This window comes from Sapajus apella, unplaced genomic scaffold (assembly GCF_009761245.1).
Source record: "Sapajus apella isolate SASKATOON/1434 unplaced genomic scaffold, GSC_monkey_1.0 scaffold39, whole genome shotgun sequence".
Classification (NCBI taxonomy): domain Eukaryota; kingdom Metazoa; phylum Chordata; class Mammalia; order Primates; family Cebidae; genus Sapajus; species Sapajus apella.
Genome location: NW_022436979.1, coordinates 18,802,196 through 18,813,532, shown reverse-complemented (window position 1 = coordinate 18,813,532; position 11,337 = coordinate 18,802,196). Strand labels below are relative to the sequence as shown.

The window sequence follows — 11,337 nt, the reverse complement described above, 5'->3', positions numbered from 1 at the left end:
ACGGAGTTTCACTCATGTTACCCAGGCTGGAGTGCAATGGCGCATCTCGGCTCACCGCAACCTCCACCTCCTGGGTTCAGGCAATTTTCCTGCCTCAGCCTCCTGAGTAGCTGGGATTACAGGCACGCACCACCATGCCCAGCTAATTTTTTTTTGTATTTTTAGTAGAGACGGGGTTTCACCATGTTGACCAGGATGGTCTCGATCTCCTGACCTCGTGATCCACCCGCCTCGGCCTCCCAAAGTGCTGGGATTACAGGCTTGAGCCACCGCGCCCGGCCGTGAAGAGTTTTAAGTTCAAGAAGTTTAGACAAAATGCGCTGGGTGGGGTGGCACATACTTGTAGCAGCAGCTACTCCGGAGGCCGAGGTGGGAGGATCACTTGACACCAGGAGTTTGAGGCTGCAGTGAGCTATAATTGTGCCACTGCACTCCAGCCTGGGTGACAAAATGAGACCCCATCTCTTAACAACAACAGCAAAGTTTAGACAAGATGACATTTTACGTCACTTTTTAAAATTTTTATTTATTTTTTGAGACAGAGTCTCTCTCTGTTGCCCAGGCTGGAGTGCAGTGGCACGATCTCAGCTCACTGCAACCTCCACACCTCCCGGGTTCAAGTGATTCTCCTGCCTCAGCCTCTCGAGTAGCTGGGACTACAGGTGCATGCTACCACGCCCAGCTAATTTTGGTATTTTTAGTAGAGATGAGATTTCACTATGTTGGTCAGGCTGATCTCGAACTCCTGACCTTAAGTGATCCTCTCACCTTGGCCTCCCAAAGTGCTGGGATTACAGACGTGGGCCCCCACGTCCGGCCATTTTAGGTCACTGCCTAATAGTTGTGTAATGGTGTCAAATTGCTTAATGAAGATTTTTGGAAATACCTATGCTGGGGGGAGGGAGGATAATACGTTTTTTTCTAGCTGTCTCCCACAGGGTTATAGCCTGTCCCCCTGGTAAGTGTGAGGAGGGATAACCTGGAAACAGGTCTTCTCAGTCTTTTTTCTTGTAAACCGACGTGTGTTCTATAGTTGATTTCCTACAAGTAAGTAACCTCCACCTTAACCCGCTCTCTAATTTTGGTAAAGGCTATAGAGTGAATAATGCAGACCAGCCTGACCAACATGGTGAAACCCCGTCCCTACTCAAAATACAAAATTAGCCGGGCATGGTGGCGGGTGCCTGTAATCCCAGCTACTCGCGAGGCTGAGGCAGGAGAATCACTTGAACCCAGGAGGCGGAGGTTGCAGTAGGCCGAGATAGCACAATTGCACTCCAGCCTGGGCAACAGGAGCAAAACTCTGTCTCAAAAAGAAAAAAAAAAAAGCAGCCAGAAGGCTGAGGTGGGAGGATTGTTTGAGCCTACGAGTTGGAGATGAGCGTGGGCAGCGTAAGGAGACCTTATCTCCACAAAAAAATCTGAAAAATTAGCCAGGCGTGTTGGCATATGCCTATGGTCCCAGCTACTCAGGAGGCTGTGGCAGGAGGATTGCTTGAGCCTGGGAGGTCGAGGCTGCAGTGAGTCGTGATCACACCCCCTGCACTCCAGCCTGAGCAAAAGAGCAAGACCCTATCTCTTGGGGGGAAAAAAAAAAGAAAAAGCAAGATAGTGTGGCTTTGCCACTGCTGGTTGTACTACCTTGGACAAATTCATCTTTCTCGAACACCATTTCGTTGTTAGATGTAGATTAAGTGATTAATAATTAAAAACATATTAATATGGAATGCACATGGAATGGAATCTGGCATGTTGCATTGTATCCGTGTTATATAACGCTACTAATGAGTTAGCTACTAACTTACTTTTGGCATTGTAATGAAAGACCACCAGGGAAAATTCAGTTATAATTGACGAAAACTGAAATTAACAAATTACAACTTATTTACAACAAATTATTTGATGGATAATGATTCTAGTGTTTTGTTGTTTCTGTTTGTTTGTTTATTTTAGAGACAGGGTCTCACCGTGTTGCCCAGCCTGGCCTCACACTCCTGGGTTGTGGCGATCCTCCTGCGTTGGCTTCCCGAAGTGCTGGGATTACAGGCATGGGCCGCCGTACCCAGCCTTGATAGACTGATATATATTTTTTATTCATTTGTTTATTTTACAGCTTATGAAATATTTTTAATTTGGTGTTCATGATAATTCTTCCAGGTAGGTAATACAGATGACAGATAATGAAAGAATCTTACATTAATTTGTTCTACTATAAGATAGAACTAATAAGGCCGGGCGCGGTGGCTCAAGCCTGTAATCCCAGCACTTTGGGAGGCCAAGGCGGGTGGATCACGAGGTCAAGAGATCGAGACCATCCTGGTCAACATGGTGAAACCCCGTCTCTACTAAAAATACAAAAAATCAGCTGGGCATGGTGGCGCGTGCCTGTCGTCCCAGCTACTCAGGAGGCTGAGGCAGGAGAATTGCCTGAACCCAGGAGGCGGAGGTTGCGGTGAGCCGAGATCGCGCCATTGCACTCCAGCCTGGGTAACAACAGCGAAACTCCGTCTCTAAATGTTAAAAAAAAAAAAAAAGAAGTAAAACCAAATGACAGATTGCACTTTAGGAGTTTATAAAATGTGTAGACATATTCTGCTCAGAAACATAGATGTAAAAACATAAATCAGCAACCACGTGTTAGTAGCAAATACTATTTATTAATTAGTAGTATTAAAATATGGAAGATTGATAATTAGAGTTGCAGGCTTACATTTCTTTTAAATGCTTGAGCTATCTGCTCCATAACATTATATTTTTTTCAAGTAATTAGCTCTTGATAATGAATTACTGGTAGTTAAGATCTAGAAAGCTACTTGTCTCCCAGTTGCTAATAGGATGGTACTGAAGCAGTCTTGTAGTTCTTTGAATTAAGTGCCCTAAAATTGGAAAATAAACACACATTAATTTTATAGGTGCAGGTCAAATACCTGTACGTTCTTCATTCTTTTTTTTTTTTTTAAGACAAGGTCTCGCTCTGTCACCCAGGCTGCAGTGCAGTGGGGCAATCACAGCGCACAGCAACCTCAACCTCCTAGGCTTTTAAGCAATCCTCCTGCCTCTGCCGCCCAAGTAGTTGGGTCTACAGGCATGCACCACCATGCCTGGCTAATTTTTATATTTTTTGTAGAGACAGAGTTTTGCCATGTTGCCTAGGCTGGTCTTAAAATTCTGGGCTCAAGCAATCTGCCTGCCTTGGCCTTCCAAAGTGCTGAGATTACACACGTGAGCCACCATGCCCAGCGTATCTGTCCATTCTTATAAAAACTTTTTTCATTAAAAAATTTAATGCTCTTTGTAACATATTAGCAATCCAAAACCAAAATTTTCTCAACTTAAAATACTTCATTAAAGCCATATATACTTAGAAGATATAATTTAAGAAGGAAAACAACTACAGAATCAACTTTAAAACTACTGTCCAAAGGTTCACGAGTTTTAAAATTAGGGTAAAAGAAGCTAGAACTTGATTTAGGATAATGTTTTGATAACGTACTATAAAAAGAAAGACATGCCAATAAATTCAAAATTACTAAACAGAAGAAAACTTCTGATTTTTCAAAAGAACAATCACTTATTCTTCTCTTTCTCCCTCCAAACATGTATGCGACAGCATCCTAGAACTTTCTCAGGTTTATTCTCTGGATAGAAAACAACACAGAGAAAACCTGAAATACTGTCCCCTTTCCTCCTCACACACAAAGTTCCATCTATCAGAGGGTGGGTGTGGTGAGAAAAATTCCAATTTTACCATCTGTTTATTAGATGAAGTTGGGCAGGGTAGTGATAGGTGGCTTGCCAGCGGTGAAAGGTTAAAAAGATCAAGAAAAGCTCCATATCTTCCTGTTTCGAAGTCCAATACTCTATCAACTAGCTCACAGATGATAATATTCCTGTCGACAACAGTTTAAATTACATACATTTACCCTAACATCTAGGGGAATCCTGGCTCAGTGACACAGATCAGTTTTTGTTAATTCATAAAATGTGAATTTTGCTAAGCCAAAATCAATTACTTATTCCACAAAATTGTCGCCAAAGTGCTACAAAGAGTAGATAAAATAGGCAAAAATCAGTCATTGTCATCATCTATATTAGCATATTATATAATAAAACCCATATAGGTTAAGCCGCCATTCAAAATACATTTCCGGCCAGGCACAGTAGCTCATGCCTGTAATGAGAAATACACCTTTGTAGTGAAGGGCAGTTTTTTGTGCGTGAAATAATAATGTTAGTATTATAATTACTATCCCAAGGGATAAAGATGTACTACCATTTTTGTAAAAGAATGTAAATTTAGTGTCCTTTAGACACAGAATAACTGACTGTTTTTGCTCCAAAGAACTTTTTCAGTTTTGAGAGTGTACAAAGCCTGGATAAAATTTAAGTTTTAAGATACTTTGATAATATACTTTTCCTCAAAGCATTATAGTTATGTTGGCATTTTTAATTAACCAGAATATTTCCTATTTTCACAGGTTATCTCAACGTTAAAGACAGAACTCTCAGGCATCATTAGGATTCCTCACAACTGCTAAGAAACTCCCTTTGAGAAATAGCCAATGTTCACATGTACTGCTAACTGAACTAGTCTCAAATGACTCACACTAAGGCGCTACAGATTTGCTTTAAAAATTATGCACAGAATGGTTTGGTGCAGATAAGTTAGGCTTTTTCAGCTGAGAATTTCCGAAGATGAGAGAGAACTTCTACCAGGGAGGGCAGGTGCCTGCACATGGAAGGAGCTGAGATGTCTAAAGTCACCCAAACTTGTCATTTTAAAAAGCATGTATAAATAAAAGACACTATTTTGAAAAGGGATAAAAGTTGGAAACAGTTCTTTGTTGGCTTATAAGCTAAGTGTGAGATATTCCTACCTTCTGACATTCAAAGTCATTATACTTTCAACTGGTCTGCTCTTTGGTCCATTTGGTGGGTGGAAAATCTTATTGTCTTTGCCAGAGATCTTTTCCAATTTAGTCACATAAGGGTCGGCAGAATGTGATGGGTAAGGATCAAACGTCCCTGCCTTCATTCCACCAGGCTGCAAAGAAATATGAGACAACTTCATGTGATTTTGTAAAATGCCTCTACGAAATTAGCTTGTGAAGAAGCTCACATATATTTTGGTAGCCTGTGGAGTTGGTTTTAAAGGAAATGATACTGTTCAATTCAAATACCACCAAAAGGTCTCCCTATCACCAACTTTATAGGGTCAAAACATCATAATCCAAAAGCTCTCTATAAAAATGACAGTGTTTGTAGTAAGGTAACAGTCTAAACTATTGCCAAGCATTAATATTTTAGCGTTTATCAGACCAGGGTATCACTTAGTTAGCAAGTGAGTCTATTCAGTAAGGGAAAACCTAGGTCAGATGTATTTTGATAGAGAATGGGGAACAAGGAGGATGGCACAACATGAGTTTACTAAATGCAGTCAGTGATGGAGAAGATACTTTAAAAAAAAGCAATAAGCAATAGCATATGGAAATAGAAAGTGAGAGGCAGATGAGATGGACTTTACTGTTCTTGTAGTAGACCAAGAGAAGTCAATCAAAACATGTTTTAACCTATACACAAGACAGAAATATTTGCTTTGACTTCTTAAACTGATTTGACAGAATTTTAAACTTAATATTCTACATAGTCACCAGAAGAATTGTATAGAATCATAACTGATTTAATTAGGCACCCTTTCCTTATAGTATCTATGCCAAATATACATGAAGATTTAATTCATTTGAAAGATACAATTATAAGTTGTCAGGTTTTCCCAACAGAAAACACACGGATTAAAGATCACAATAATAAGAAAACTTAAGAAAGCTTAAATAAATTAAAAGTATAAAAGCAAAATGAATTAAAAATAGAAAAAACACAGATTAAATAAATCCAAGTGATGCTTTAAAAAGTAGATTAATAGCTAAATCTGTAATAGAATCCAGAATGCAAAATAAGTGAGGAAAGTCTATACCTATATTAAATGTCAAAAATATAAAATAATATTTCTGTAAACTTCTATGTGAATAAATTCAAAAACCTGAATAAAATGACTGATTGTCTAAGAAAATATAAATAATCAACATCGACCAAAAAGAGATAGAAAACCTACACAAAACAGACGTCACTATGCAACAATCCTGCATGACCTGCACATGTACCCCAGAATCTAAAGTACAATAAAAAATTATTGTAAAATAAATGTTAATATATCCAAAAATATAAAGAGTAAATTTTATAACAAAATATCAAAGGTCTTTTTCTTTTTGGAACTTTAGAAAATAATTCTGAAGTTCTGAGAATACAGCAGAATAACCAGCATAACTTTTTTTTTTTTTTGAGACAGAGTCTCACTCTGCTGCCCAGGCTAGAGTGCAGTGGCGTGATTATGGCTCACTGCAACCTCTGCCTCCCAGGTTCAAGTGATTTTCCTGCCTCAGCCTTTGGAGTAGCTGGGATTACAGGCACCTGCCACCACGCCCGGCTAATTTTTTATATTTTTAGTAGAGATGGGGTTTCACCATGTTGGGCAGGCTGATCTCGAACTCCTGACCTCATGATCCGCCCACCTCGGACTCCCAAAGTGCTGGGATTACAAGCGTGAGCCACCGTGCCCAGCCAGCATAATTTAAAGAAGAAGAAGAGACTAGACCACTCACTATTCAACATAATAGAAATTAAAAGTTTTTTTGGGGCAGAAATAGTCAAATGAAATGAAAACTCAGAAACATACCTTCAAAAATAAGAATTTGGGGTTTGATAAAAACAGCATTTCAAAGTAATGGTGTTAAAAATGAATTATTCCATCAGTCATATTAGGAACAGCTTGATTTTTAAAAAATCAGTTTTATTAAAGTCTAATTAACCTACAATAAACTATACTCCATTTAAAGTGTACAATGCTATGAGTTTTGACGGATGTCTACACCCTTGAAATGACTATCACAATTCAGATACAGAACATTTCCACCCTTTTCCCAAAGTGTCCTCATACCCCCAAACTAAACAAAAGCTGGATTCTTACCTCACTCTTTACATCAAAATGTATTTTAGATAAATATTTAAACGCAAAAGGATAGGACTAATAGAAGAAATTAAGGAGACACATTATTCTAATATTGGTGGTAAAGAGGGCCATTCTGAAAATGACACAAACCTTACCAACAATGGACTGATAAATCTGACTACATCAACTTATTAAATTCCTGAATAGCACAAAACACCATAACCAAAGATCCAATAGATTTTAAAAATTATTTTAACACAAATAACAAAAGTAGTACCCTTAATATATGAAGACATCTTACAAGACATCTTACAGTATTAAAAACATAAACTTCAAAATACAAAGTCTTCAAGAAAAATGAACAGGCAGTTTACAGAAAAAAAAGTATAGACTAAGGTTTATAAACTGCTGAAGCATTTTAATTTTTATCACTTGTTAACTTCTGTAGTAAGGAGATAGTTAATTTTAATTACCATTTCAAAAACTAAAGGATGGTTTGGCTTTTTATGGTTTTAAGAAAAACTAGACCTAGGGTGTAGAGAAGCACTTCAAAACTTCATTATGAATTCACCAGCATGGTAACTCCAACCTGTAACCCCAGCTACTCTGGAGGCTGATATAGGAAACGCTGGAACTCCAGAGGCGGAGGCTGCAGTGAGCCTAGATCATGCCACTGCACTTCAGCCTGGGTGACAGAGTGAGGCGGAGTCTCACTCAAAAAAGAAGAAAATCAGTATAAATTCAAATACATTTGAAGAGACTAATAATTACCTCATGACAAGAACTTCATTATCCCCTACACTATATTCATACTTGGTGATTTCATGCAATTTTGTAAAAATGGGTGTCATGATTCTCGGTATCAATAAAAACAAAAGTTTATTATATCCATGGGAAAAAATCATTTGGCAGTAAGAGACAGATGCTTAATTTTTTATAATTTCTTTATAATGCCTAATTTTTTCATCCTAAAACTGTTAACTTACCTTTTTACCAGGAGAAGAAGGTTTAAAAGTGTTTGAAATTGCTTCTTTCTTCTCTTCTCTTTTAATTGGTGGTAAAGGTTCCTCAGAAAAATAAGGGTTAGCATCAAAATAGTCCCTTGGGTGAAGATTTAACTTAAACGGTGCTCCTTTAAGTAAACGATGGTGTTCTTCATTCGCTTTCTGTAAATTTGAAATTGCATAGCATAAATTACACAAATTGAAACTAACCGAGAATTAAATCTTTTACATTTTAATATAAACATGATTCTTAAATACATATGGCTAGGTGCACTTTTTAAAAACATTAATTTGCTAAGTTCTATTTTTATGATACAAAAGACATGTCTACTTACAGACAAGCAGAACTATGATTATTCATTTTGGATACAAATTTATGTGTAGTACTGAGACCTTATCGCCTGAACAAATCTATATGAACTACCTGGGCAGTATGATGCAGATAAAAAGACTTGTCTAGTTCAAGCCCTTCCTGCTTCATAGCATTTCACAGAGACTCTGGGAAAGTTATCTTTTAGTGTCATATCATCTTCAACTGTAAATGAGGATATTATTATTCCCCCTTAATGTAAATGAGGACATTATTCCCCCCTTAATGCAAATGAGGACATTATTCCCCTATTAATGTAAATGAGGACATTATTATTCCCCCATTAATGTAAATGAGGATATTATTATTCCCCCTTAATGTAAATGAGGACATTATTATTCCCCCTTAATATAATATATGAGATTATATGATTTTATATGTGTATATATAACATTTTTATAATTTCTAAAAATATTTTATATGTATATATGAGATTATACATATATCATATATATGTATATATGTATACATGTGTACATATGTATACATAGCTATATATGTATATACATATAAATATGCATATATATGTATATTTATACATATTTATATATGTATAGATATATATGTATATAACATTTTCATAATATTTTTTGCTATCTAGTATTCAAAGCAAAACAGTAGCCACTTTTTTCCTATGTTGTAATCATTTCTATCAGAAATACTAAGTATAAAGATCACTGTCTATTAATAAAGTAGCAAAAAATCACATTATGAAATACAGATTCAAAAAGACAACCATACAGTGAATATTGATACATTTTCACTCTTTGCAAATATAAAATCTGGTAAATAATCCAACAAACTGCACTGAAAACACTTGATCAATGAAATCTACAACAGATAGTTATTTGGGAGAAGACTAACTCTTGCTACTAGGAACCCCACTGTGGCACTTTCGAATCCTTCCCTGTTTTTGGATTTTTCTCTTGCCCTTGCTTATCCTCTTTCCTGGTAGGACATTCATCCATTCTTGGTGATCTGCTCTCCACCCTTCCATATCACAACAGTGGTACTCAAAATTTATTCTATTGATCTTTTGGGGCAGTGTTCCACAAAATTTAAGTGTCATGGGAATCATTTGATAAGTTATTCAAATTACAAATCACCAAGCCCTTCCCTCAAAGATTTCTGATGGCATTGGTCTGCTGTATGGCCCATTCATCGGCAGTTTTAACAGTCACCCTCAGTGATTCTCATGCATGTGATTATAATGTACTGTTTTAGGATCACTTTTTGCTAGAGCGTGGTCACCTTTTACCAGAAGAATACTGTATTTGTTTTACCAAGCCCTGCCCTGGAATGTTCAGTTGAGTACTGATCAGCAGATCTGTGAGAAGCTATTCAAAGTCAAAAAGAACCACCTGAAAGAATGTGAGGCAACGGTGTCTGGCTCTCACACAGAACTGGGAATTGTGCTGGTTGCCATCAGCTGTGCAAGAAAACTTCTTAATTCATAGGGCATTGGATGGAGTGTCTAAAAAGTCTTGCCTCAACAGTGGGGAATAATTAGCCCTAGACTGATCATAGCTCCTATCACACCTAACAAATCTTAAATGCAAGACCTGAAAAAATAAAAACCATTGCTAAGTAATCTGACAGCATTCCAGAACAAAGCCCAAGAATATTTATAAGAATACAAAAACATACAGCACTCAGCAAAGTAAAATTCTCAGTATTTGACATCCAGTAAACAATTGCCAGTAATTCAAAGTAGCAAAATATGACCCCCATACTGAGAAGAAAAACCAATTACTTAAAATTAACCAAGAACTAATATAGATGTTAGCATTAACAGAAAAGGGCATTAAGACAGTAACCATATTCTATTTGCTCAAAAAATTAAGTAGAGACATGTAAGATGTTAAAAATACTCAAACTTCTAGAGAGCAAAACCATAATGTATGAGATTAAAAATATACTGGTTGACATTAACAGCAGATTGAAAGTTACAGAAAAATAGTGACTTTGAAGATGCATCAATAAAAATTATGCAAAATAAAATACAGAGAAGGAAAAGAGGACATTTTTTAAAGTTAATAGAGCACTGGTAAATTGTGGCACAATTTCAGGAGACCTAATACACATGTAACTGTAATCTCTGAAGGGGAAGAGAAAGACAGAGAGATAAAAAATATCTGAAGAAATAATAGTGTAAATATTCCAAATTTGATTTGAAAAACTATAAACCCATAGATCCAAGAAGCTCAAAAAACCCCAAGCATAAGAAGGATGAAAGGAACAACACAAAGTCACATTACATACAGAAGAACAAGCATGAGCAAGACAACACGTTTCTCATCAGAAACAATTCAAGCAGGAAGACAGTGGAGCAACCTCTTAAAAATACTAAAAGATACATTTTGAAAATTACTTTTAGAATATTAGCAAATCTAGGACCATAAAATTTCTGACTTATGCATAAATTCTTTTTTTTTTTTCTTTTTTTTTTTTTGAAAAGGAGGTTCCCTCATGTTTCCCAAGCCTGGATGCAAATGGCGCATCTCGGCTCACCGCAACCTCCGCCTCCTGGGTTCAGGCAATTCTCCTGCCTCAGCCTCCTGAGTAGCTGGGATTACAGGCACGCACCACCATGCCCAGCTAATTTTTTGTATTTTTAGTAGAGACGGGGTTTCACCATGTTGACCAGGATGGTCTCGATCTCTTGACCTCGTGATCCACCCGCCGTGGCCTCCCAAAGTGCTGGGATTACAGGCTTGAGCCACCGCGCCCGGCCATGCATAAGTTCTAAAAATGAGAATAAAAAAGTTTTTCCTGTTAAGAGAGAAAACTATCTTATACCCAATAAATATAGGGTAAAAGATTAATTACTGAGCCACTGTAAAATTCCACTGTACATAGTTATGTAGTATGTATGCATTATTATTCCTATGGATGAAAAGTAGTTCACACACTATTTTATAAGAACCAAGGTTTCTGCCCAATTTTTTTTTTTTTTT

The 11,337-nt window shown here is 37.0% G+C and overlaps 2 protein-coding genes across 9 annotated transcripts in view; one reads left to right on the top strand and one right to left on the bottom strand.

Moving 5' to 3' along the window:
* Window positions 1-4,818, top strand: part of CCDC110 (coiled-coil domain containing 110) — a 24,962-nt gene extending 20,144 nt beyond the window's left edge. For all 6 annotated transcript variants that reach the window (XM_032298787.1, XM_032298790.1, XM_032298792.1 and 3 more), the window contains one exon: window positions 4,479-4,818. In XM_032298787.1, the coding sequence (XP_032154678.1) occupies window positions 4,479-4,538 (60 nt within the window). In that variant the 3' untranslated portion in view covers window positions 4,539-4,818. The remainder of the gene's footprint in view (window positions 1-4,478) is intronic.
* Window positions 2,638-11,337, bottom strand: part of CUNH4orf47 (chromosome unknown C4orf47 homolog) — a 19,454-nt gene continuing 10,754 nt past the window's right edge. For all 3 annotated transcript variants that reach the window (XM_032298800.1, XM_032298799.1, XM_032298801.1), the window contains exons 6-8: window positions 7,993-8,172; window positions 4,878-5,044; window positions 2,638-2,876 (exon numbers count right to left, since the gene is read on the bottom strand). In XM_032298800.1, the coding sequence (XP_032154691.1) occupies window positions 2,828-2,876; window positions 4,878-5,044; window positions 7,993-8,172 (396 nt within the window). In that variant the 3' untranslated portion in view covers window positions 2,638-2,827. The remainder of the gene's footprint in view (window positions 2,877-4,877; window positions 5,045-7,992; window positions 8,173-11,337) is intronic.